The sequence below is a fragment of the Falco peregrinus genome, chromosome 19 (assembly GCF_023634155.1).
Source record: "Falco peregrinus isolate bFalPer1 chromosome 19, bFalPer1.pri, whole genome shotgun sequence".
Lineage (NCBI taxonomy): Eukaryota > Metazoa > Chordata > Aves > Falconiformes > Falconidae > Falco > Falco peregrinus.
In genome coordinates, this window is record NC_073740.1 from 4159242 (window position 1) to 4185426 (window position 26185).

The 26185-nt window shown below is 60.2% G+C and overlaps 2 protein-coding genes and 1 long non-coding RNA gene across 7 annotated transcripts; all 3 read right to left on the reverse strand.

Moving 5' to 3' along the window:
- Window positions 1-862: 862 nt before the first annotated feature.
- LOC129782852 (uncharacterized) lies at window positions 863-1724 on the reverse strand. The gene is made up of 2 exons (XR_008744962.1): window positions 1600-1724; window positions 863-1247 (listed from the first exon to the last, which is right to left on the reverse strand). It is a non-coding gene; the product is annotated as an uncharacterized LOC129782852 (long non-coding RNA).
- Window positions 1725-2034: 310 nt separating this feature from the next.
- On the reverse strand, window positions 2035-13091 carry LOC101923808 (ETS variant transcription factor 3). Its single transcript, XM_055791761.1, is given in 6 exon segments — window positions 2035-4711; window positions 4713-5602; window positions 8094-8209; window positions 10394-10631; window positions 11601-11663; window positions 12910-13091. Coding segments are annotated over 5 exon segments (1584 nt in total). The 5' UTR covers window positions 11647-11663; window positions 12910-13091; the 3' UTR covers window positions 2035-4417.
- A 6623-nt stretch (window positions 13092-19714) lies between these two features.
- LOC101923630 (SLAM family member 5-like) lies at window positions 19715-25849 on the reverse strand. Of its 5 annotated transcripts, none has more exons than XR_008744961.1 (8): window positions 25506-25849; window positions 23010-23102; window positions 22279-22620; window positions 21668-21961; window positions 21421-21540; window positions 21242-21322; window positions 20488-20595; window positions 19715-20361 (listed from the first exon to the last, which is right to left on the reverse strand). XR_008744961.1 is itself a non-coding variant. In XM_055791773.1 (8 exons), the coding sequence occupies exons 1-8, from the start codon at window positions 25576-25578 to the stop codon at window positions 20317-20319; spliced, it is 1167 nt and encodes a 388-aa protein (XP_055647748.1). In that variant the 5' UTR covers window positions 25579-25845; the 3' UTR covers window positions 19715-20316. The 5 variants fall into 5 exon arrangements, 3 of the variants coding, with proteins under 3 accessions (XP_055647748.1, XP_055647749.1, XP_055647750.1); XR_008744960.1 differs by having other exon boundaries at window positions 20471-20595; window positions 25506-25847; XM_055791773.1 differs by having other exon boundaries at window positions 21231-21322; window positions 25506-25845.
- Between the last annotated feature and the right edge of the window lie 336 nt (window positions 25850-26185).

Here is a 26185-nt window from a genome sequence, read left to right on the forward strand (position 1 = left end):
TAATCCTCCCCTGACACAGATCCCTTCCCATGCTCAGAAGAAGAAATATAAATTTAAAAAAAAAATGCCCCGAGTGGCCGCCCAGCCCGAGCGGGGACCCCCAGGCCAGCACATCCCAGCCCCTTCATCCCAGCCCCTTTTCCACTGGAGAAATCCCATAAAAAATAGAGGGAAGCCGCACTGGCCTCGGGGTGGGATTTAAGCCAGCTTTAGCTTAAATTTAAAGAATTTTGTTTAAACCCAGCAGCTGGGGCCATCCCAGCCCTGCATCCCGCTTGGAGCTTCCCAAAGTTGCAGCCACCGGCAAAGCTCCGTCTGCCCATCCGTCCCCGCCGGGTCCCCTCGCAGAGCTGGTCCCCAGGGATGGGGACACGGCTGTTGGGATGACTGCGTCCCTTGGGAAGAATCCCGCAGGGGTTTTGGGATGCGTTACCTTGGGAAGAATCCCATGGGAATGTTGGGATGCGTTACCTTTGGAAAAATCCCACGAGAGTTTGGGATGCGTTAACCTTGGGAAAAAAAACATGGGAATTTGGATGCGTTATCTTGGAAGAATCCTGTGGGAATTTGGGATGCGTTATCTTGGGAAGAATCCTGTGGGAATTTGGGATGTGTTATCTTGGGAAGAATCCCGCTGGGGTTTGGGATGTGTTACCTTGGAAAAATGCCACAGGGGTTTGGGATGCTGCGGTGGGAGCGGTGGGTCAGCTCCCTCTCCAAAAATCCAGCCAAGAGCATCTTGATCCGCAGCGGATCCGGGGGCGGCCTTGGCTCTAGGAAAAACTTGGGTGATGCTGGTCAAGTGGCATCACCCACCAGCCCCGGAGCGAAACCCCCCCAAGGACCGAGTGACCAGTAGAACTGCTTATTTAAAAGGTTTATTTAACTTTTTAATTTGAGGTAAAATACTTTTTTTTTTTTTTCTTTTTTTTTTCTTTCAACTTCCATAACAAAATACAGAGCTATCAGATACCCCTGGAAAAAAAATATGTATATTATACATATATTTCTATAACATTACATCATATATATATAATATATATATGCAACCTTTTTTTTTTTTGAAGACTTTATAGAAAGTGGAACGTCTAAAGGCACTGCACAATGGAGTATTTTAAAGACTACTTTACATTGTTATGTACATATACACACACGTTCCATCCTGCTCTCCGTGGACAGACAGCTCGAGCTAACCATGTCCCCGCCGTACGTGTATGCATCCACAACTAATCCCTGCTGAATTGATTCTAGGAAAGTCAAAGAACATGCCTCAGGAAAAGTGATTCGTTGGTTTTTTTTTGGTTTTTTTTTTTAAAAAAAAAAAATCAAAAAAAAACCAACACCCCCCCCCCCCCCCCCAAAATAATCCTATCGGTAAATACTTTCTCCTTAAAAGCACTCTAAAAATCGATTTTTTTTTTTTAAAAAAAACAATCTGATTACGATTACTTCAAACCAAAAGAAGAAACTCAGTGTTCTTAAACCCACCAGGATCCGTAAGACAAAAAAAAAAAAAACAACCCCCCCCACCCCCCCACACAAAAAAGTTACTTTAAAAACAAAACCATAATTATGGAATAAATAAAAACAAGGGACAACCGAGCAACGGGTGGAACCTCCCGCAGGCGACGAGGGCGACGCGTTGGGCCGCCGAGGTTAATGCTTCTGGAGAGGGGTTCTTCCTCCTCATCCTCATCCTCCTCCTCCTCTCCCCTGGAATCGGGGACGGGACACGCCGGGGCTCGTTCCGACTCCGCAGCCGGTGAAGTTCTGCCAGGCTCGCTCCGCCACCGCCGGGAGACGCGTGGCCGATCCTCCCTGCCCCATCTGGAGCGGGATTTATTTATTTTATATAGATTTTTTTTTTCCTTTTTTTTTCCCCCCAAAATCCTGGCTGACTGCTGGTTGTCCGCTTAAAGTCTCTTTCCTACAGATTCTCTATGACTAAACAAAGCAAAAATGGTTTAAACATTAACATGCTCTTGATTAGTTAATACAGGTGGACGTTGAGATTTCACCCATTTAAACTTTACAAGTTTAAATATTTTGGCACATCGGAATATATATAATTTTTTTTTCGTGTGTGTTTTTTTTGTTTTTTTTCTTTTTGTGGCGTTTTCTTATTTAAAATGTATTTATAAGCGCCCTCCTCCGAGGCTGCTGCTAAGTCTGGTCGGGAGGAGCCCCCCTGCCTCACACCGAGGTGAGCCCCGGAGCTGGTGGGGGACGTGGGTGACGGTGGAGGGGGGGGGGCCCAGCCAGCCCCCCGCCCCCCCAAAAAGCGAAGCCCATCACCCGCAGCCGGTCACTGGTCCGTTGTTGTCCTGAGAACCTGAGTCCTTTATCCCTGAACGCGGAGTTCCCGGTTTGCAGTGCAATGGCTATGAAGACAACACCCCCTTCCCCTCCCCAGGCCCCCCCCCCCCCCCAACCGATTACAAACTTTTAAAGCCAAACAACAGTTCAACTTTTTTTTTTTTTTTTTTTTTTTTTTTGCCTTAAACGAAGGGCGAGAAGGGCAGCTTCCCCCCCCCCCCCCCACCTCTGCCCTGGCCCCCTCCCCAAACGGGAGCGGTGCCCGCGGGCTCCGGCACTTGGGCGCGAGGGGGGGTGACGATATGCATGACGGATGGGAAAGGCCTCGTGTTTCTAATTCCTGAGTTCACTCGCCGACACCCTCTCCGGGGCCGGATTGAGGGGTTCCTTCCCCCCTTTTTCCTCCACGCTCGGGCTCTGACCGTGGAGGTCAATCCAGGTGCCGGATCCGAGCTCGCCCAGGCAAGCGGCTCACAGCTCCCGCATCCCCCGGCTACCACGCACCAGCATCTCCTCTGGGCATCTCCCGAGCAGCCCCGGCTCTCTGCCTACGAACGTTGGCAAAGAATTTTGTGCTCGCACACGCGCTCCCTGCCCTCCTCCGACAGTTCCCGAGTCCTCGACTGAAGGAATCTGCCCGCGCACGCCTCTCGCCTACGATCGCGTGAATAATCAGCTGCTCTCCGGAGACACGGCTCTATCCCCGTGGAGATCGGGTCTTTCCAAGCTCCTTTCAAGGAATCAGTTAGGGATTCGTCCCCCGCCGCGGTGGGAGACGAGCGCATTCCTCAACGGAATCCAGAGTTCTAAGTTAATCAGCCTAACGACAAACGCAGCTGCGTAGGGAAAGAGCAGATTTACAGCAAAAATACAGCGAGATTTACACTGCGAACCCGTGCCTCGACCCAGCCTGCGGCAACGGAGCCGCCGAGCCGCAACCACCACCACCACCGCGCTTCTCCAGCACTTCTCCATCATCAGGCACAAGCCAAAAACCTCGGGAAAAACCCGACCTCGGCCAAACGCGTCCGGCTCTGGCTGCTCCCGTCCATAGAACCCTGCTCGCATAAAGTGTCCGCGTAGTTAAGGCATGAGTCAAAGTGATAGGGGAACCAAACAAAGGAAATCAGATTTAACAAAGCTCCTGTCATTCCTTCTCTATGAACTCACCACAAGCATTTCAGTGTTAATCTTCCAATCACTCCCAACTCCACCCAGACAATTAGGAAAAAAAAAGAAAAAAAAAAGAAAAAAAAAACCTAGGGTACATTTTAATGCGTATATTAAAGGCATTAGGTTATTTTTTTTTCTCACCCCGCTCCCTTCCCTGAAAGATTTTTTTTTTTTTTTTTTTTTTTTTTTAAATATTTTGCTCATGGCTTCTGCAGTATTTCAGAAAGGCGAAAGGGACGACTTAACATCTCCTGAAGCGCTTCCCCCCCCTCCCCCGGCCCCGAGATCCGCTTGCTGGGGACGCGCCTCCCTCTCCAGCAGCGTCCCACCTTGCTGGCGCACCGGTGATTTTCTGAGTTGTGTTTTTTTTCCGCAACCTTCCCCGCTCCACAGACAGTGCAATAATTCCTCGTCCCGTCCCCCTGATTCCTCCCCCCCCTCCAAAAAAAAAAAAAAAATACAGACGGCTCCCGAGGCTGATGCACAGCACATCTCGAACGGGCAGGAAATCCTCTCCCACCATCGCACCAGGCTCCGTGTATATATATATATATATATATATATATATAAAAAAGGGAACTAGATGAATTCAGAGATTCCTGCTTCTATAAATACTAGAGCGCATAGAAAATAGACCGTGTCTGGAGTTCCTCCGTCCCGGTGGAGGCCTCAACCCCGCTGGAGTTCGTGCAAGGTGTGAAGCTTGCGCACAAGGGCGGCCGGCTTCCCTCGCCTCTCCTAATCGGAGCAAGACAACCGCGTCTCACCTGCAATTCAACAAGGAAAACAAAGAACACAAACCCCCTAGTTTCTAGAATTACCAAACCAGGCTAGCCCCAGCCCCCCGCCCGCCCCCCACGCTCTGCAACCTTGCTACATAAATACACGGATGTTTGCAGCGCAGACGGACCGCAAGGCTCCCCCGGCCTTAGGTGTCGGAGGCAGCCGTGGCCGTCACGGCTTTGGGAGCCGCCGCGAGGTGCGGGCTGCCCAGCGCCCCGTTCCAGTGGACTCGGCCGTTCTGACGCTCCTCGGGGACATCCGCTTGCCGGTCACCGTTCCAGCGGCGCTTGAGACGCAGCTTTGGAGGCATCAGGGCGTCCTCTCTCTTCTCCTGCGCCCCTGATTCTCCGGCAGGCTCCCGGGATGACTTCTCCCCGCTGCTCTCCCCTTGCTCCTGGGGTTCTTCAGCCGAGAAGCCGGCCTGGGTGGGTGCCGGGGGGGGCTGGGTGCCACGACGGGGCAGCCGGTCTGGCAAACACAGGTGCTTTCTCTTCTTCCAGGCTGGCTGCCGCGCTGGAACCTTCCTCTCGCTCAGTTTTGTCTTTTCCTTTCACCGCTGGCTCTTCACACTCTGCCTCCTTGTCCATCGCGGGCTCCACCTTGACCCTGGGAGGAGGGGTGGCCAGCTGGGGGACCGCCGGCTCCTCGGCGCTTTCCAGTCTCTCCCTGTTTTTGCGCCCCACGGGGGGAGGCTGTAGCTTGATGGGGAACTGGGGCTGCTCCTCCAGGGGCATTTGGCACTGTAGTGGTGGCACCATGAGCGGATAGCGGGGGAAAGTCCGCGGACTCAGGTGGTAGTTGAAGACGGAGCAAGCTTGTGAATGCAGGTAGTGTTTCATTTCTTCAGGGTTAAAAGAAAAGCAGCTGCTACCTGTGAAGGGGCTGAGGCCCGGAGAGGGGCTGTAGGAGAAAATGGTTGGAGTCAGGGACAAGGCAGGAGAGATCGGGACGTTTAAGACCCCGCCACGCCCTGGCAGGGGGGACACGGCGAAGGGGCTGTGAGGATCCGGGTACATCCCGGGCCTGGTGAAGAGAGGGAGCATAATATCGGGCTTGCGCTTCTGGTGGTTGACGCTACCGGCGCCCACCGCGTTGCGCGAGGCCATGAGATCCACGCCACGGCGCCAATCCGAGGAGCCGTCCTCCAGCTCCGGCATGTCTGGCTTCCTCTCGCCACCGTCACCCAACGCTTCGGGGTTGGATGGGACCAGGGACGCACTGGAGAAACGGCTGGGCTGGGCATCTTCGGTGGGAGAGTGGCTGTCCAGCGGTGGGAAATGGAAGCGGGATGAAGCTGTGGGGACGGGAGGAGCGCTCTGTGGCACAACACCTGGGGGGGGGGAAGAAAAAAAAAAAAAAAGGTAGGGGAGAGAGTTAAAGAGCGCAGTCGCCAAGGGAGTTAAAGCACAGGTAAAGAGCTGCTTTTCGGGCTGTGCCCGCGGGCGTCTGGAAGACTAACACAAAAATACCGTGCGTGCGCCACCAACAACGCAGCCGCTGCCGAGCTGGGAGCTGCCTTCCCCATCTGCTCCCTTCCCCTGCACGGCTCCCGTCTCCTCTGCCCACCTCCACACCTCGCCCCAGCCAAGGTTTTGTCACCCTCCAAGGCCACTGAAGCAACTTCCACTTTCAGCCGCCCTCCTCTGACCTCCTCGCTCCGGTTTAACCAGAAAACGTCTCCACGCGGGTGCGTGAGGAGCACAGTTAAGCAATCGCGCTCCAGCGCCACCGGCAGAAGCGCTGCTGGTTAAACCTCAAGCTCTCGGGGCTGACTGAAAGTCACCGATTTGTGCTTTGCTGGGAAGAAGTCTGCTCTCCACCACTCCTGCCAGCAACGCTGCCAGCTCTCCCTGGCTCCTCTTCCACCGCTGTGCCTACGGAGGCGCCTGGCTACGACTTACTCGTGCCGTAACGAGCCATATTGAGGCAAATCCTTCCACCTGCTCCCTCACCTCCCCAGCGCACCCGTTGACTCTCCCTTCCCTTCAAAACCCCGCCACCGAGAGCCGGGAGAAGAAACTTGATTCCAGTGCCCCAAACAGGTTTGATATCCCAACCCCCATCCCAGCCAGAAGGAAAGAAAACAGGTTGTAATTAGACAAGTGCATTCCAGTTCTCCAAACTTCTTTTTTTAAATGCATGCCCCAGAGATAGGAGGGAGTGGCTGCAAACAGGGAAAAGGAACAGCAGTGAGCAATATTGAGCTGGAACTGCCCAGACTCGTTGCTGCAAGTAATTATAGATTTGCAGCGCAGCTTCGTACTACATCTTACACCCCCATGCTTTGGCTAAGGACTCCTGAAGAACACACTGCCTTCTCCTCGCTGCCGTAAAGGCAGCGTGTCCCCCACAGGTGAAGCAGAACGCCTTTATGAATTATTTCCATTCTCCCAGCCCCGTTTGGCTTAGAAGACAATGCCTTGAAACGAAGCTGGGACTCCCCAGGGAGCAGGGTGGGATGCAGGTCGCTTCAACTGCCAAGATCAACGAGCAGTCACCACCGTACGTAGGCACTGGCTACACCAGCACCGGTGAGAAATACTCTTGCCCACATGTAAGTTGTTTTTCTCAGCCGCTGGGGTTTCGGAGTCAACATTCAAGCCCCATTTTCTTCCCCTGCTCTCTCCCTGCCAGACAAATCTTCAAGGCTCCCCCTGGGGCGCTCTTCACGAGGTGAGAACTAAGCGCACAGTGCTGGGAGAAAGGCTGGTTCAGGCGCCTCTGCGTTCTGCAGCAAAGAAAGTGTGACTTTGCAGTCTCAGGCCTCGCTGTAATGACTTCCAGAAGGTGGTGGTTGAGTTTTTTGGGTTTGTTTCTTTTGGTTTGTTTTTTTTTTTTTTTGATGGACTCAATGGCCACTCGTTTCCCTGACTGCCTGGTGGCTGTGCAGTTACGGAGGCAATCACCCCAGCTGTAGAAATCTAGCTATAGGGGGGGGGGGGGCGGGACTTGACTCCACCAAAAAGCGTCTTGCAAACAAAAGACCCTCTTCCAGAGAAACCACAGCAGTACTGCTGACTCTGGGACAAACCCAGAGCGAACTCCTGCTACTACTCCTGGCAAGAGACTCAAAGGCCTTTTTGGATGAAAAGGGAACAATTAACGCTCCATTCCCAAACTCTCTTTCGTGATCCTGAATGTCAGCAGGCTGTTCTGCCGCAGGGAGGCTCGAGAAATACCTGTGATTTTAGTCAAACTCGGCTAAGTTACTGCTCTTCCTCTGGAAACTGCGCTCGCTATTACGTTCCTCTCAACTCTACGTAGAATTTGGTTAAGAAAAAAATTTCCTTTTGATTGAAAAGGAGCAAACCCAAAGCAAACAAGTGGCTTTCACAGAACCAAGGAGAGCAAACTGCTGTTCAGCTGTGAACTTTCCGACAGCGCCCGCCCGCATGCCTCGCCGTGCACCTCTAAGCTCCTTGTCAAGAAGGGTCACATTTATATGGCACCATAAACTTACGTTAGGAGCATGTGAGTGAGGCAAGGTCCCTGCAACAGAGCTAAAACCCTCTTAGCCCAAGGACAGCCACGACAGCGAGCAAAGCAAACCTGCAACACCCATAAAGGCAGGCGAGCGAACTCGAAGAGGAAACCAAAATGCCTCCAGTCTCCCCCCTCCCCGCCAAAGCCAACCACAGCTGCGTCTGTGACAAACCCGAGGGAAAGAGAGCCCCAAGATAAGGCTTTATCAAGGTCCAGGCATTCCCACCACAACAGCACTGATTGCCCTGGCGGAGATGACTGATAAGGGGTCTGCAGGGGCTGTTCCACACGCCAGGAGCCCCGCCAGTTAAAAGCAGCAGCCCCCCCTCCCCACTCACCATTAGGCCGAATGTTAATGAACGGGTAGTTGGGCATCACCAGCTTGTTGAAGTTGAACTTGTAGGTAAACCTTTTGCCTTTTGTCTTGTGGAGAATCCTCTTGTTGTAATAGTATCTGTTAATAAGTTAAAAGAGATCGATCAAAGTGCACGGTGGCTTAAGGGCCCCGTTTCCTTTAGGGCCATCAACGTCCACCCCTGACGTACCTACAAAAATGAAGTCACCCCGAGAATTTACATTATTGATGCAAGAAATGATTAGTTGAGAGGGAAGTTTCCGAACGACACCCACTCCCCTTTTACAGCCCGTTCTTTAGCAGGAGGTTTCAAACCTACAGGTCACTGTGTCCCTTAGAACATGTGGGAAAAGGTGAGATCCTGAAAAGAAGCGAAAACTGAACAACAGGCCAAGCCTGTACGTGCTGGTTCTCACCCCTGTCCAAACTGGGACCAGTGCCACGGGCTGGGGGGTCTCGTACAAGCATCCCACACGGCGCTGGCACGACATCCCTATTCCCATCTGCAAAGTGCCCTGCAGCCAGCGAAACAGGCGGTCGCTCCACGTGGGCTGCGACTGCCGGGGGAACGTTACGGGACCCAGAACGGGAAGGGAACGTTCAGCTGAACCTGTGCTAAGAGACAGAACCCGCAAGAGGGGAATGTGCGCCTGGGCTGGGGCAGAACAAAACCCAGGGCAGCGGCAGAGCTGAGTGAAAAAAGACCAAATTACCCAGATGAGCTCAGATTTGGGTTTTATTTCTGCCAGTTTCAGGGCTCAGGGTATTGTAACAGCGTACCGGGTATCAGGCTGGAAATGGGGAGAGCTGGTTTCTGCTGCTCTCGTGCCTGTGAGCAAATTGCTTCCCTTTTGTTCACCCATTTGCACCTTAGGATTCAAAATGATCAGGGGCTGCAGAGGGCAGGCACTGGGAGCCAGCCCCCCACCCCTTCCTCACCTTCACGGCACCAAACCAAGGCAGGAGGACTCTGCCACAGAGACAGCGGGTATAATCCCCACCGCAGCCTCCTCCCCGCTTACACCACCACTGTTTGTCCTCAGCCTCCTAACCACTGGTGTCCAAACAAAGGTGTAACGCGCGGATCATCGCCACCATTCTCTGTCCTTAGGGGGTAGATCAAGGCAGGGTGCCTGTTGCCACAGCGCACACCAAACAAAGCAGCGCCCGCTCCGAGCAGGCGGAGGGAAGGAGCCACAGGTCCCCAGCTGGGGTGGCTGCTGCTACCTGCAGTGCCCTTGTCCCATTGCTGTCACACTGGGCATCGAGATGCCAAGACGTGATCTGTGTCGGCAGGTGGAGGCTATTTTCCACTCCCATGTACCAATTACAGCCCCGGTGCCATTCAATTTATTGTTTCCTTCCTGTTCCAGTACGAGACTCTCGTGTTTGCTGCCTTGTTTGTCTTTGTCAGCTCCACCCAGGAGGTATCACAGGGCGTAAGGCAGCGAAGTCCATGTTACAGACTGATAATGCCAGAACCTGTCAGGAACCCAGCCGCTCTTGCAGGTGACAGGCTTGAAATGCTGAAATATTTGGAGGGTCATGCTAGTTTTCCACCGTCTAACTTCAAAATATACAGCAATAACGGGGGAAAAAAACCCCAACCACCTAAGGAAGGGTCTAAACAGAGGGCAAAGTCGTACTGGAGGCTTTGGAGTTACAAAGTGCAAAGTGAGGAACGCTCACCCCCTGTCTCACGCAAGGGGACAGAGGGTGTCCTTAAGATTACCCAAATTCCTGTCCTCCGGGCTCGGGAAAGACCCAGTCCAGGCCCTCGCCTTCAGACCAGTGCCGAACTTTGATTTGCCCAGATTTAGCGCTAGAGACTGGTACAAATTCTGTTAGAAAGGGGAGCTGCTTTCTCTGAAACGGTACCCTTGATGGTGTGATAATAGAGTAACACCTCTGGTTTCCTCCCACACCTTCATTGCTCAAGCCAGCAGCGGCAATGGAAGCTGAGAAAAGAGGCAGAAGAGCTCCCCGGAAGGAAGCCATTCTGATAATGACAACCTGAACCAGGGTGCAAATTTACACCGGGGTGCAGAACAGGGCACGGTGAACCAGGGACTCCCTCCTCTGTCTTTCTCATCACACCCAGGTACAGTCAGACCTACCTGAACAATGTGGCACCCCAGAACTCAAAATCAAGACACAAACCTCCCAGAACTGCAGGTGCCACCGAACCAGGGACCATCTACAACCAGTTGCCCAAAAGAGGCAGGGAAGGATGGAAGGAGGGCTTGTTACCAGCTCCTCGCCTCCGTGGGAGCTTCTGCTCACCTGAGCGCCCGGCTCAGCTTGTCGTAGTTCATCTGGGGTTTGCATTTTCTCCTGCCCCACAGTCGGGCCACCTCGTCAGGGTCCTTGATGACAAACTCCCCGTACTCGCCCTGCTGCCAGGCGATGACATGGCGGAACTCCTCCTTCTGCAGCAGCTCCAGGATGAAATGCCATAACTGGATCTGCCGGGAGCCGGGGCTGGACTCAGTCTTGTAAGCCCACTCTGGGAAATGATAACCTTGGAAAAGGCCAAAAAAAGCGAAAGTCACTCAGAGAGCAACAGGAGCTCACAGCTGCCAAGCTCTGCTGCCTATTTATCGTGTTTTCGCCAGGGTGAGACCACAGAGCATCGCTGGGGGCCGTAATTCTCCTAAACGTTCAAGGTGGAAGCAGAGAAACCCGGCTCTCCTACTCTAGCTGCTCATTTTCTGATTCCTTTTAGCCCCCTCTCCCCGGAGGGGGAATTAAACCACCACAAAAAAACCCCAAAACAGTAAAACTGAAAGGGACATAAACGTGAGCAGCAGCAGAAAGGAGCTCAGCAGCTTTAGGCAGCGTACAATTTGGACTCCAGGCAGCTAAAATAAGGCAAATCATCCAGATTTGAGCATTTGGTGCGCTGATGTCGGGGGGCGAGGGCAGACAGCTCTCAGCTCCCCTTTATTTCAAGCCACGGCAGCCCGCTCCAGATTCAACTGTGCCGGCAGATGTTTCTGAGCGACTGCCAAGTTCAGCTTTCTCAGAATAGTTTCCCAGCACAACTACTAACACGAGGGGTTTGGGGTTTTTTTTTTTTTTCCCTTTTCTTCCCCCCCCCCCCCCCAAATCATCGTGGCTACAATTTCAGGCTCCAGCAGCGTGGAAGAAGTCGCATCACGCTCCAACGCCACCCACACTGCTATCGCAGGCTGCAACGGAGACAAAACCAGGCACGAGCTGTACCAGAGCAGAGGGGATCCGCCTCAGGGACCCCAAATCCTTACGGAGAAAACATATCCGGGAAGATTTATTTGCATATTAAACCTGGCGCTCTTAAAAACTTGCCGACAGCCCATCGAGCAAACATCTGACCGATCCTCACTCACACACGGCTTTTTGCCCACATAAGAGAGCTTTTGGGAGAGGTGGAATTAATCCCTCCTGAGCTCCTTTATCCTGGGAAAAGAATTTGTAACAGCTGAACAACTCAGCCTTTAGACTTCCTTACCTCCTCCTCCTTCTGGCTTATCCACAATGCTGCAGCCTGCTTTCATTTTCTCCCTCCTGCTGACTGGGAAACAGAAGGAAATCGGCATCAGCGACATCCACACGCCATTATCGCGGGCAGCGCTTGGAATCGCTCTGGAAAAACCACCTCCAGCTGTAACCCTGCCCGGGGTCTCCCCGATGGGATTCAGCCCAGTGCATCTTTCCAAAGAGCCGGTGGTTTAATCCCCGTTTCCCTCCTGCTCGGGGAACGAAACGCCGCACGGCGGGGCCGTCAGACAGACAAAACAAGCCAAACACAGTTTGTCTTCTGTTACTAGACGGGCTCCGCTGCCAAAATACACAAGCTGCTGAGCTCGCCCAGATGTACCAGCGAGGGGAAAAAAAAAAAAGGGGGGGGGGGGCGGGATAAAATCCCAGCTCCTGATCCCCGCTGGAGACGGCACATCTGATTCCAATCGCTTTAGGTGAGCTGGGCTGGAAGCGCGACCTGCCAGCGCTTTGGAAATCAAGGGTTGCACCCCCACCAAAAAAAAAAAAAAAAGAAAAAAGAAAAAAAGGGTAAAATGGGCACCGGGGAGTAACAGCAGCACCGGGCGCCGGCTGCGGGCAGCCCCCCCGGCCCGGCAGGCAGCCGAGCCCCCCCGGAGGCACCGTCCCCGCTCGGTCCCCGCCGGGTTTCGCTGCTTTGAAATGTTCAAAGTATGTAAATGGCTGCCAGGAGGAGCCGAGGCGCCGCGGCGGCGGCCGGGCCCGGACTCCGGGCTCCCGTTACAGCCCCGCCGCCCCCTCCCGCCGGCCTGCCCCAGCCTGCCCGCCCGCCGCGCCGCTCCCTCCCCTGCCCCGGGCGGGGCAGCCACGGCCCCGCCGCCCCCCCGCCACGGGCCCGGCCCGCCGCCTCCCCAACACCGTAACCCGCCCCCCCCCTCCCCGGGAACCGTGCGCCCCCCCCCCCCCTCCCGCTCCCACGCACCCGGTTACCGGGGGGCTCCCCCGCCACGGCTCCCCGTAGCGCTCCCGCAGCCCCCCGAGCGCCGCCCGGTAACCGGGGGCTGCCCGTTCGCCCCCGCTCTCCCCCCCCCGCAGCATCGCCCCCAAAGGCCTCCGGGCACCGGGCCCGCCGCGGCCTTCACCTCCCGGTTCCCGGCGGCACCCCCCGCCGCCGCCACCCCCCGTCCGGTAACCGTCCCCCTCCTCGCCGCAGCCTCGCCGGCAGCCGCTCCCCCGGGCCCCAGCGCCCGGGGCGGCCCCGCCGGAGGCCGGGGGGCGGCGGTGGCGGCGGCTCGGCCGCGCCCGGCACCGGGACCCACCTGCGGGGGCGGCGCGGGCCGGGCCGGGTCCGGCGGGTGACGCGGGGGCGGGGGGGCGGCGGAGCGCGCCCGGGCCGCGGTGCCGATGCGGGGTACGCGCCGCTCGCCTCGCTGCTGCCGCCGCCGCCGCCGCTGCCTCCCCCGCACGGCCGCCGGAACCGGAACCGCCGCCACCGCCCACACACTTCCGGGCACGCTCCGACCCGCTTCCGCTTCCGGCCGCGGGCGGCGGGCGCGCGCACGCACGGCCCCGCCCCGCGCTGCGACGGGGGGGCGGGGGGCGGCCGTGTGGAGGTGGGGGGCGTGCGGGGGTCCAGCTGTAAGAGCCTCCCATAGGGGGATCCAGCTGTGCGGGGACCCCACTATATGGAGATCCAGCTGTGCAGGGATCCAGCTGTGCGGGGACCCCACTATATGGAGATCCAGCTGTGCAGGGATCCAGCTGTGCGGGGACCCCCCATATGGAGATCCAGCTGTGCAGGGATCCAGCTGTGTGTGGATCCAGCTGTGCGGGGATCCGGCTGTGCGGGAGCGCTGCTATAGGGGGATGCAGCTGTGCAGGGATCCAGCTGTGTGGTGATCCAGCTGTGCGGGAATCCAGCTGTGCAGGGATCCAGCTGTACGGGAACCCCACTATATGGAGATTCGGCTCTGTGGGGACCCGGCTGTGCAGGGTCCAGATGTGAGGGAATCCCACTATATGGGGATCCAGCTGTGTGGGGATCCAGCTGTGCAGGGATCCGGCTGTGTAAGGATCCAGCTGTGCAGGAGCCACACTATATGGGGATCCAGCTGTTCAGGGACCCCACTATATGGGCATCCAGCTGTGTGGGGATCAAGCTGTGCAGGCACCCTGCTATACGGGGATCCAGCTGTGCAAGGATCCGGCTGTGTGGGGATCCAGCAGCTAGACCTTGCTGTCTGGCAATCTGGCTGTGTGTGGGGTCCTCTATGTGGGGATCCAGCTGTGCGGGGACCCCACTATATGAGCATCCAGTTGTGCAGAGATCCAGCTGTGCTCACCCTGACTATATGGGGACCCAGCTGTGCAGGGATCCAGCTGTGCAGGGGTCCTGCTATCTCAGGGCCCAGCTGTGCAGGGATCCAGCTGTGTGGGGATCCAGCTGTGCAGGGTCCAGCCCTATAGGACCCCGGCCATATGGGGATGGGGCTGTATGGGGGGACCCGGCTGTGGGCCCCCACACTTGGGGTGGGGGTGGCCCATGACCAGCCCCTGACGTGCTGCATGGAGCCGTGGGTGCTGCCCCCCTCCGTGGGTGCTGCCCCCCTCCATGGGTGCTGCCCCCCCCTCCATTGGTGCTCCCCCCCCCCCCCATGGGTGCTGCCCCCCCACTCTGCCCTTGCTGCAGCTCCCGGGGGGGCCGTTTTGGCTGGGCCCCCACCCCAGTGCCAGCCCCGGCCCTGAGCATCACCCCCTGTCCCCCCCCCTCCCCGGCTTTGCCACACACAAATGGCTCCACCCCGCGCCCCACCTAGACACCCCCCCCATAGCTGGGAGGGCAGCCCAGGCCCCCCTCCCCAAGCTGCAGACCCCCCCCCCATCCCTGGGTGCCCTGGGGGGGGGGGGGGAGTTGGCCCCCATAAATCCACCCACACCTCGCTTTCACTCACCTTTACTGGAGTCACCAGTGAGCCAAGGGGGGTGGGGTTGGACCCCCACTCCAGCCTGACCCCACCACCCCTGCCCATTGCCAGGGGGGCTCGGTGGTCCCTGTCCTGCTCCAGGACAACGTGGGGACACTCAGTGTGGGGACAGAGCTGGGGGGGTGGGATGAGGATGGAGCCCCCCGGGTCCTGGCAGGGACACATGGCACTCACCGGCGGTGGGGGGCTACGTGGGGGGCTCGGTGCCTTCCTGCAGCTGGCTGTAGATGGTGGGGGGTGGTCTCGCTGCTTAGGGGGGGCAGAAAACAGGGGGACACCCCCCCAAGCCAGCGGTGACAGTCATGACCCCTCCCCAGCCAGGACAAGCCCCCAGGGATATGGTGGCCCTGGGAAGTGCCCCCCAATGTCCCCCCCTGGCACCCCCCACCCTGTATTCAGAGTGATGCTGGGAGCTGCTGCTGGGGTGGGGGGGCTGGGGAAGGGGCTGCAGCCCCCAGCTCGGGGGGCTGTGGGGGCACGGAGGGACCCTCAGCCACAGCGCCTCGGGGGGGGGGGGGGGGGCTGGGAGCTGGAGCCTGGGTCTGGCACGAGCCAAATTCAGCCCCAGCATCACCGTGCAACGGGCCAGGAGCCGAATTTGGCCCCGGCATCACCATGGAATGGGCCAGGAGCCAAATTCAGATCTGGCATCACCGTGCAACGGGCCAGGAGCCGAATTTGGCCCCGGCATCACCATGGAATGGGCCAGGAGCCGAATTCAGATCTGGCATCACCGTGCAACGGGCCAGGAGCCGAATTCGGCACCAGCCTCTCACCCTCACCCACACATCGGTGTCCAGCGGGGATCTCCTCTGGATCCCGGTGACCGTGGCTCCTCCAGCAGAGCATCCTCGCCAGAGGGGGAGGAGAAGGTGGCTGCGGGGAGAGGGGCAGGCGGGGGTGAGCTGGGGGGTGTCGGAGGGAGCCGGGATGCAGGGAATGGGGGGATGGAGCTGTCCTGGTCCAGGCAGGCAGAGCCACCGCGAAGGAAAAAGCCGGTGCTGGGCAGCACCCACTTGCCCCAGCTCCTTTCTTCCTCTTCTTCTTCCTCTTCTTCTTCCTCCCCAGCCAGACGGAGCCGAGCAGGGCTCCCATTCCCCCTCTGCACCACGCATCTGTTGGGACAAGCCATGGTGGGTGCCAGGACGCCGCTGGGTGGCCGGATCTGGGGGCCGGGGGGGCGGGGGGTTTACCCTGTGGGGGGCACAGGGTGCCCAGTGGGACGGAGACGTGCTGCTCCTCGAGGGGGTTTCGGACCACGCAGGTGTAGGTGGAGTTGAGGGTGCTGGTGGGCATGGGCAGGCACAGCGTCTGGTGGTCCTGGCAGAGCTGTCCCCACGGTGTCCCAAGGGAGCCGCTGAGCTGCCAGGGAACCTCAGCACTGCTGTCAGCCGGCGCTCAGCACCACAGGCTGATGTCGTACCGTTGGGCGCTGATGGAGAGCTGCTGGCGCTGGATCTTTGGCACCGGCAACGTGTAAGGTGCAAAGGCGGTCACAGGACCCAGCCTAGCAGGGGACACCCCGAGGACACCCTGGGGACACCCTGGGGACACCCTGGGCCCCCAGGGAAGATGGGCTGGGCTGGAGGGGCAGCGAGAGGGCACGGGAAGGGGAAGCACGGAGGGGGGTGGGTCACAATTAGTCATAAATCCAGGAAAATCCACATAACAGATGCTCAGCAGCCAGAGCAATTTCTCTTCCCCTTTCCTGGGTGCTGATAGCTGCGGGGGCAGGAGGGTTTTATCACCTCCTGCGGACTGGTCCCACTGGGGCCATCAACCCGTCGCATCGCCCGGTGATTTGCAACCACCCACCGCAGACAGAGAGGTTGAAGAACTGATCCTCCACCAGCGCCGGGTGCAGTGTGATCCGAGCCCCGCAGACCCCCCTGGTCCTCCACCGTCTTATTGGGGGGCAGAGCTGGGGACAGCACCACAGACCCCCTCAGGACGCTGTTCACCTGCCTGAGCAGGGCAGCCACAGCTCTTGGGCAGGACAGGGGTGATCTGGAGGATGGGGACCCCCAGCAGACCCCCCTGTTCTTGCCTACAGCCCCCCATCCGAGGTACCCGTGGGCATCTGCCCACCGGTGCCTTAGTCATGAGAGCGTGGCATCCGCCTGAGATGATTCATTGAATCCTACACCCTTCACCTCCCCTGCCAGCATCCCCAGCGGCTGGGTACCACACGTGGGGTGGGGCTAGGGGGATGCTGGGTGCTCATGGGGCCTTCCCAGCATTGTCCCGTGTTGTCCCAGTGTCACCCCACGCTGTGCATGAGTCATCCCCACGATGGGACCAGCCAGAGCTTCTCGGAGAGGATGGGGATGCTCTCCCCACCACACTGGCGCTGGAGTGGGGCTCAAAGCAGAGCAGGTTTGAGTTTAAACCTACAGAAAATGTCCCCAGGGGTCCCAGTGGGGACAGGGACCCTCCACCGAGGGCCATGGGCCAGCTCGGTGCTGAGCCTTTGGGGTGCAGCATCCTGGGGTGACAGCCAGATGCTCCCAGCACCAGAGCTGCCCACGCCGGGGGACGCGGCTCTGAGATACCAAATGCTGCGAGAAGCCAGTGCAGGGGACGGAAGGACAGATGACCACGTCCCCGCACCACAGGCCTCATCCTGCACCCTGGCTGTGAGCTTCCTGCGAGCTTCGGGGCTGACTCCAGCCTCTCCCCTGGCTCTCCACAGCCGCCTTGGTTTGCCAAGAGGAAGGCGAGGGGAACCCCGCGGCCGGCAGCCAGCAAACCACACGCATCAGCACAGCATGGCCATGGGCACCCCCCAACCCCACTTTAGGGGATGCGCTCACAAAGGAGCGAGGTTGGGAGGGGGATTCATTCATGTACCACAGCACCAGGGGCTGGCAGGGCGCCGCGCTCGGTGCAGCAGCCGTGCATGGTGATGGGGAGCGAGATGATGGTGCTGCCGCATCCCGGCTGTCCTGGAGCACCCAGCTGGTGGGTGGGTGGGTGGGTGGGTAAACCCCCGGTAGCACCCAGCCCTTGCCCACTCGCTGCACCCATCCAGCATTTTCCAGGAGCCCCGATGGCCGCAGGATGCCAAACTCGCCGTCCCGAGGCACCGGGAAGGCAGCCGTGATGTTGCGGCACAGCCGGAGCAGCCTGGGGTCAAGCTGCCCTTCGGCCTCCCTCTTCCTCCTCAGGGAAACACACAGGCAAACAAAGAAGGAAGGCGGCCCCTCCTCATCTTCCTCCCTACCTCGCCAAAATTAATTTTCATTCATTTTCCCTTTCCCTCGGGCGGGCCTGGCCCAGCCGAGCGCACCCAGCAGCAGCCACGGGGCAGAAGAAAGAGCAAACAGCCCCAAGGTGCCGGCTCTGGGGTCCCCACCCTGGGGTCCCCACCCTGAGGTCCTCACCCCAGGGAGCAGAAACCTCTCAGGGGGTCAATTTATACCGAGTAAAGTGAGGAGAGGAGGGTGAGCAACGCCCTGAGCGTTTCTCCCATCGGCTGCAAGCCAGCAGCCCCCGCTCCCCCACCCAGATGCTGCCGGTACCCCCGGAGCATCCTTCGCCGAGGGAAATCCTGTTCCCATCCCTAATATTTCACGGATTTTCTAAGCCCCCTCCCCTGCCCCCAGGTTTCATTTTGCAACTGGGACGCAAAAGCTGTGCCCCCCAGCTTTCTCCCACCGGTCGCTGAGAAACAGGGGTCACACAGAAACGGGGGTGACCAGCATCGGACCAGCCATGGTCCGCCCCAGTGTGGCTGCTGCCCTCCCCTCACACCTACCTGCCACCGCCAGGAGCCAGAGCAGCAGCCAGGGGACACGGGGACATGGGGGCTGGGTGACATCCCTGTTGCTCTGACGCTGCTGAGCTCGACGCCTTGATCCTGACCCTACGTACCGGCTTGGAGGGAGCGAATGTGCAAATCCACCCACCGAGAGCAACAGCACCTTCTGGGGGGAGCTGGCAACCAAGGGCACAGGGGGACCCCAAGTCCCAGCCGGCGCGGCATGGCCACGGCTTGGGGTCGGTGGGGTCCCTCCTGGGTTTGGGGCTGGTTCCCAAAGCCCCTGGGCTGGTCCCCGCTGCCCAGCCCTTGTTTTTCCCCTGGAAATGGGGGCGATGAGCGTGGTGCACCGGCACAGCCCCAGGGCCCTGTCCCCTCTGCGGGGTCAAGCTGGGGTGGCTGCTCCTGTTGGGTGCTGGTTGGGGGCACAGTGTCCCGCATGTCCCTCGCACCCTGGGTGTGCTGTTCCTGGCACCCGTGATGTCCTGTCCCCTGCACCTGGGGTGTGCTGTCCCCTGCAAATGGGGTGTCCTGTCCCCTGCACCCAGGATGTCCTGTCCCCTGCACCCAGGATGTCCTGTCCCCTGCACCTGGGGTGTCCTGTCCCCTGCACCTGGGATGTCCCATCCCATGGAAACGGGATGCCCTGTCCCCTGCACCCAGGATGTCCTGTCCCCTGCACCTGGGGTGTCCTGTCCCCTGCACCTGGGGTGTCCTGTCCCCTGCACCTGGGATGTCCCATCCCATGGAAACGGGATGTCCTGTCCCCTGGAAACGGGATGTCCTGTTCCCTGCAAATGGGATGTCCTGTCCCCTGCACCTGGGGTGTCCCATCCCTTGGAAATGGGATGTCCTGTCCCCTGCACCCAGGATGTCCTGTCCTCCATACCCAGGATGTCCCGTCCCCTGGAAATGGGATGTCTTGTCCCCTGCACATGGGATGTCCTGACCCCAGCTCCAAAGTTCTTTCCCACTGGGGGCTCGGCCAGTTTCTCCTCGCCAGCAGCAAAGCCTTTGCTTGAGAAGCTCTGGCTGAACCAGACCCCCCCACCCAGCACCAACAGGAGCCACGTCAAAGAGGAGCAAGGTCTCTGGGGACAGCCCAGCCTTGTCCCCACACTGGCTGTCACCCCTCGGGGCTCCCAGTGGGTCCTGGCTGTGATGGAGAATCAGGCTGCGAGACCCCCTGGGTTTTGCGGGGCACGTGGGGGGGGCCGGGCTGGGGTTTCTCAGGGTGCAACCCCAAACCTGGCTGGTTTGCACGGCCCGGGGATGCTTTTAGTGAGACGGGTCCACGTGCAGATGCATGGAGCGAACCAGGCGTGCGGGCACGTGCCCGCCGGTGCCCACGTGTGCCCACACATGCCGTCAGCTCTCCCCTCTCATCTCACCAACATTTATTTTGCTCTTTTTACAACGGCGGGAGGTCTGGCCGAGCGAGGGGCCCCGTGACAGTAGGTGCTGGACACGGCAGGCAGTGAGACACCCCCTCTATGGGGTGGGGGTGGGGAACAGTGGGTGCTTCTCGGTGGAGCTGCGCAGGCAACGGTCCTTTCTGCATCCCTCTGTGGCCCCGGAGATGCCACCCAGGTTCGCTCCGGTGAAGCTGCATGGGACGGGGCTGGGGGGACACCCCGGTGTCCCCCCCCCATGTCAATGTGGCAGCAGCGGAGCTGGTGGGCAGGTCCACCCCGCGTGGGCATCTCCCCACAGAGGGAGCATCCCTCATCCCAGAGCATCCCGGGGCATCTGGGGACAACGGAGGGGTCCCCCCAGCTTCGCCACCGTTGCCACCACTCGTTTTTGCCTCGGGCCGGGATCCCACTCCCCAAACAGTCTCGGGGGGGCATCAGACAAGGAGGTTGGAGAGAAACCGGAGGGTGGGGGGGAAGCGTCGGTCCGGCTGTCGCCCCGAGACGGTGCCTCCCATCCCCGGAGCCAAAAGGGGGGCTGGGGGGGTTGGATTTGGCACACAACGCACTTTACAGCCCTTCTGGGAAATCCCGATGCTCCGGCTCTGCGGGTGCCTGCGGGAGACAGGACCCCTTCAGCCTCAGCAGCGGGTGGAGGTTGGGGGGACCCCCCATGCAGACTCCCAGGGTGCTGGTCCCCTTTGGGGGCAGCCCCCCCCCGCACCTGAGGGCCTATGTCACCTCCTCGGCTGTGTCCTCTGGCGCCCGGCGGATCTGCTCGTAGACGGTGGTGACCGGTGCTTTCTGCGGGGGGCTCTGCTCCTGGTTATTTTCGGGGTGACCCAGGCCCTGCAGCAAAAATTGGGGGGGTGGTGAAGGACCCCCTGGCCCCGCTCCCCTCCCCAGCCCCAGGAAGCCCCCACAGGATGCTCTGCCCCAGCACAGAGCCCAGCCTGCACCCTTAGGTGTCCTGTGGGGCTGGGACCCCACTACAGCAGGGACCCCGGTGTGGCCAGGACCCCCACAGTGTGGCTGGGACCCCCAGTATGGCCACGGTCTCCAGTGTGGCCAGGACCCCTGGTGTGGCCAGGACCCCTGGTGTGGTCTGGACCTCTGGTTTGGCTGGGACCCCCAGTGTTGCCATGAGCCCAGCGTGGCTGGGACCCCAGTGTCACCAGGACCCCCAGTGTGGCTGGGACCCCAGTATGGCCATGGCCCCCAGTGTGGCCAGGACCCACCATGTGGCTGGGACCCCAGTATGGCCATGGCCCCCAGTGTGGCCAGGACCCATTGTGTGGCTGGGACCCCCAGTGTGGCCAGGACCCCTGGTTTGGCTGGGATCCCTGGTGTTGCCATGAGCCCAACGTGGCTGTGACCCCAGTGTGTCTGGGACCCCAGTTTGTCTGTGACCCCTCAGCATGGCTGGGACCCCCCCAGCACAGCCCTCCCTGGGCAGCAGCCCCCAGCCCCCCCAGGGGCCTCACCTGGTCATTACCTTCCGGGGGGCTCCGGCGCACGATCTCGGCGTACTGGGGGTCGGAGGGGCTCTCCTCGGCAGGCACCGTGGGGGTGGCAGCTGCAGGGGAATGGGGTGTCAGGGGGGGCCAGGAGACACCCCCCTCCCTGCTCAGCCCCCCCAAAGCCATGCCGGCGCTTAGGGGGGGCTTCACTTGCCTGGGTCTGCTGCCTTCTCGCTATTCATCCGCCAGCACCAGAAGGCCCCCCCCAAGCTCACCGCCAGCAGGATGAGGGTCAGGACGATGTACCCCGACTTCGAGAAGGACGTCTGTCCGCCTGGGAGGGCGGAGAGAGGCACTGAGCGGTGCCAAGACACCACCCCCCCAAGGGCTGCCCCCCAGCCCCGTGCCGAGCCAGCTGGCTGGTGTGGGACCCCCGAGCACGGCCGGGGTGAGGGTCTCACCTCCGCTTTGGCAGATGGCTTGCAGGTCGAAGAGGACGACCTTCTGGTCGGCGGGGTTGCTGACGGTGCAGGCGTAGGTGACGTTGGCGGCGGTGGGCGGCAGGGCCAGCCGGAGGGTGGTCCCATCGGGGGAGAGCTGGTGGCGGTCGGAGGTGGGGTCCCAGATGATGTTGTCCTTCTTCCAGGTGACGTTGACGGCGCCTTTGCCGGCACCCTGGCACTGCAGCGTCAGGTTGCACCACTCCAGGGTGCTGGCCAGGAGCTGGCTCCGGGTCCGGGGGCTCGGCACCGACTCTGCGTCCGATGCGGGGCATGGGTCAGCACGGCACGGCAGGGATTTCTCCACCCTGCTCATCCCCACTGCCACGCTTGTCCCCAGCAGGGCACGGCATGGCCACTCCAGGGACCCCTGGAGTGGCAGGATTTGGCCTTTTGCAGAGCTTGAGGGGCTGCAAGCACTGGGGTGCAAAGGGGTCTAACCTAACACTGGTAAACCCCATCATCGCTCCGTGCCTCAGTTTCCCCACCTGGAAAGGGGTCACTGCTCGCTCTCAGGGCTTTCTATTTTTGCCCCCAGTGCCTCTGCTGAGCGCCAGCGTGCAGCCGCTCACCGTAGACAGAGAGGTTGAAGAACTGATCCTCCACCAGCGCCGGGTGCAGTTTGATCCGAGCCCCGTAGACCCCGCTGTCGCCCCGCTCCAGGGCCACGATCCTCAGCGCCGTCTGGTTGAACATCTCCAGCCGGTCCTTGAAGCGGTCCCTGGGGTCGGGGCGCTCGAAGCCCCCGGGGCCGAGCTCTGCCACTTGAATGGTGGCACCGGCGCCGGCTGAAAAGCTCCACTCGATCTCCTTCACCGTCTTGTTGGGGGGCAGAGCCGGGGACAGCACCACGGACCCCCCCAGGACGCCGTTCACCTGCCGGGGCTGTGCCCTGGCTTGGCCGAAGAGGAGCTCTACAGACAAGGCAGAAAGTCACCAGGTGTGTGGGGACGAGATGGGGACGGTGGGGACAAGATGGAGAGAGCGAGGGAGAAGACGGGGAGAGCGTGGACAAGACGGGGACAGAAGGACCCTTCGGGGGGAAGAAGCAGCATCTCCCTGCCCTGACGGAGCCTCCTGGTCTCCTCTTCACCAGCTGGTCCCTCTCCAGGCTGGGGACGGGGATGTCCCCCCCCACTAGAAGACCTCATATCCTGATGGAGCCACCTCCTGCTCCGACAGGGAGGGAAGGATGCCGGGCTTGGAGACTGGTTGCCAAAAAAAAATAATCAAGCATCTACTGGTTCAGATGCGGGCGCCCATCTGAACGCTGCCGTCCCCGGGGCTGCGGCCGGGCTCTCACCAGAACATCGCTCCAGCAGGCTCTGGGAGGAGTTCCCAGCCAGCATCTGCAAAACCTCATTGTCCGCCTGAAAACGCACCTCGGCCAAGATGCCTACGAAAGATCGACAAGGGTTAAGGCGATGGGGGAGAGCGGGGATGGCTGGGGAGGGGGGGCCCTGGGGATGCTGGAGCAGCGGATGGAGCCACCTCCAAGGTGCAGGACCAGGGTGATGCCCGAAGGGATGGAGTTTGCTGCCTCCAGGCCAGGCAGCTCCCCCAGCCCCAGGGGCAGACTCCAGCCCCTCCACCTAAGCCTCCACTCGGATTTTTTTTTTTTTTTTTTTTTGGCAGCATCGACAGCTCTCTGCAAAATCACGCCAGGAGCTGCTCGGCACCACCTCCCTCGCTCCTGGCAGCTCCCGCCTACCTACAAGCTGTCTCCTCTGCCGGCCCCGGCCCCCGCAGCCCCCCACGCCCCTCTGCCGTTGGGATAACAGCCTCCTCTTCCCCCAGCCCTGGTCCCACGCCAGGAGCGGGATGCCCAGCCTCCGGGATGGTGAGGGCGGGGCGAGCAGCTTTGCCCTCATCCCGGCTGGGATGTGTCCCCCACGACGGCCGGGTCCTGGGGTCCCGCATCACCTTGATGCACAGCCCCCCTCGCCTCCCCTCCACTCCCCCCACCCGTAGGAGGCAGAAGCAGATGTGCCTGTATATTAAAGCAGCTTAAACACAGACATCTGAGTGTTTAGTTTATATAAAACCCTCCAGCAGCCCCACATTACAAGCTGCCTCTTTGCTTTAGCAGAAGTGCTCCTCGTCGCTGGAGCTTTTGGTGCTCTGACCCTGCTTATCCCAGGCTCGATTCGTGTTCTTTCCAGCAAATCTTAAACCTCAAGGAATTTCTGACGGTTCCCTGGGTGACTGCGAAGTTTTTGGGGCCAAGTGAAGCCACCCCGGCTGTGGACACCGTCGCTGCACGGCTCTCGCTGAGCCTAGAGGGAGGGTGCTGAGCCTGTGCATGCGAGTTGGGGATCAGTGGGGTGCTGAGGGAGAATCTGGGGGTCTCAGAGCACTGGATTTGGGGTCTGGGGGGTGACAGCCACCACCCCAAGTAGCAGAAAGGATCTGGGGGGGGGGGGGGCTGCAGAAGCTCATCGGGCTTCTTACGGAGAAGCTCAGGCAGATGCTCTTCCCCCGTCCCTCGCTGTGGAGGCTGGAAGTGTCCCCCGTTAGCTGTGCCCACCCACCCCGCCACCCCCCCCCCCAGCACTGCCCACCGTGTTTAACCCAGGGGCTGCCCACCCAGGGCACCGCAGCAGCATGGGCAGCGACACGAGCGTCCTCCCTGCACCCCTCCCGGCATTTTCCACCCTCCCGTGGCACATCCGCGGCTCTCGGGGGGGGTCCCCGCCGGCCGCCCCCGCACTATTGTAAGAGTGGCTGGAGGAAATGACGGCTGGGAAAAGCCGACTGGTGCCAGGCCTCCGCCGAGCACCGCCGCCACCTCGCCTCCCCGGCATCCTCCAGGCTCATCCTGTTTACCCCAGGATTTGGGGGACCCCAGTCCCAGCAGCCCTGACCCCCCCCCCCCCCCCGCCCCCCCCAGCAGCACCTGGAGGGTGATAAACACGTTGATGCTCGATGCATCACCGATGCCTTCAGCACCTGGATGTGCCCACCCCGGCTCTCCATCGGACCCCCAAAACCCGGAGCCATGGAGCTGCTTTCCCCCCCACCCGGGGTTTATTCACCACCTTTTGCTCTTTCTCATCACTCCCCCCATCTCCACCGCCCTGCTACGCTCTTATCAAATAATTTTGATCAAAGCAAGCAAGCTGGAAAACTCCGAAGCATCGTCAACAGCCTATTTTCCATCTAGCTGGGTCAGATATTTGTCATCAGCGTGGCAGGGCTGGCACCTGGTGTCACCGCTCCCCTGCCTGCTGGCTGGCAACAGCCCGGCTTGCTCGTGAAGCTAATTAATCGTTAGGAAGATAACCCCCCCACCCCCCCGCCGCCGCTAATCTGCCCGTACTATTAGATGCTTTCTGTAGGAATCGGAGGTTTTATGGGAATTATTAAACGTGTGGATTAGCATGCTGGGAATTAAGGGGATTCCTCGCTCCCGCTTTACGTAAGGAGCTGCTTCGCAGCTGGAGCTGGCACAACCCCCGGGGGGCTAAAAGGGCTCTGTGGGGCGACGGCGGCCCCCGACATAAGCTGAGTTAGGAGCGAGGGGACCCTCGCAGGGGGGCTGGAGCCGGGGTCCTCCCGGCTGCTTGGCCGCCGCCTCGTTACGAAACCTCTCATCAAGGCTGACCCGCTGAGCCAGCCTTCCAGAAAGCACCTCGGCTCGGAGGGGCAGCGGGGGTGGGCTGCAGTCAGCCCGCAGCAGGCAGGGAGAAGGCAAGGATGGGGTCGGCATCCCTGCCCGCATCCCACCCCGCTGCCAGCCCCCTGCCCGCGGGCTCCCGTGGGATGCGGGCTCAGGGGCAGCGGCCGCCCGCGGACTCACCTGGGCCGAGGCCGAGCAGTGCCAGGAGCAGCGAGGGCAGCCGGGCTTTGCTCCTGGCCAATTCCCCCTCCATTTCTCCTCCTCGGCTCTTCGTGTGGCTCAGTGGGCAGAGTCAGCAGCGGGAGAGACGGGGAGGAGCAAAGCCGCCTCTCGCTGCAACCCGTAGGAAGCCGTGCATCGCAGGGCACAGCCAGCTTATTAATTAGCTCGCCATAAATGATTAGGTGGCTGGGGGAAGCCTGCGGTACCCGCGCTACCGAGGATGCTAAACCAGCGTGGCGGGGGCTGCCGGTGACCCCCCGACCCTGCGGCATCCCTCGTCAAGCTGGTTCAGTGCCCGGATTAATGCCGGCAATGCCCGGCACAGCCCTGCCAGGGCTCCCGCTGGGATGACCAAAGGCTGGTGGAAACTGGGCATCCCAGTAGCAAGAGCACTTCTCTGGAGAAGTCCAAGCAGCAGGAGCATCCTGGAGCACGGTGGTGGGAGCACCCCCGGCTCCGCTTCTAGCGGTGGGGGTGGGGGGGTGTATGGGGGTACCTGAGCACCCTTGGGGGCACAAAACAGCACTGGAGGGGATGCCCCCGAGGGGGTGCGAGGTCTTGGCTGAACCACAGGGGACACACCTGGGGGACCGATGTGCTGGCAGGGGCCGGTGGTGGTGCCAAGGCAGCCGTGGCCC

Coding starts and splice junctions, on each gene's coding strand:
- LOC101923630 (XM_055791773.1), bottom strand. CDS start 25,578: ATGGAGGGGGAATTGGCCAGGAGCAAAGCCCGGCTGCCCTCGCTGCTC. Junction 23,103..25,505: donor ACTGCTCGGCCTCGGCCCAG/GTGAGTCCGCGG, acceptor GATCTTTCGTAG/GCATCTTGGCCGAGGTGCGT. Junction 21,323..21,420: donor CGAGAAGGCAGCAGACCCAG/GCAAGTGAAGCC, acceptor ATTCCCCTGCAG/CTGCCACCCCCACGGTGCCT.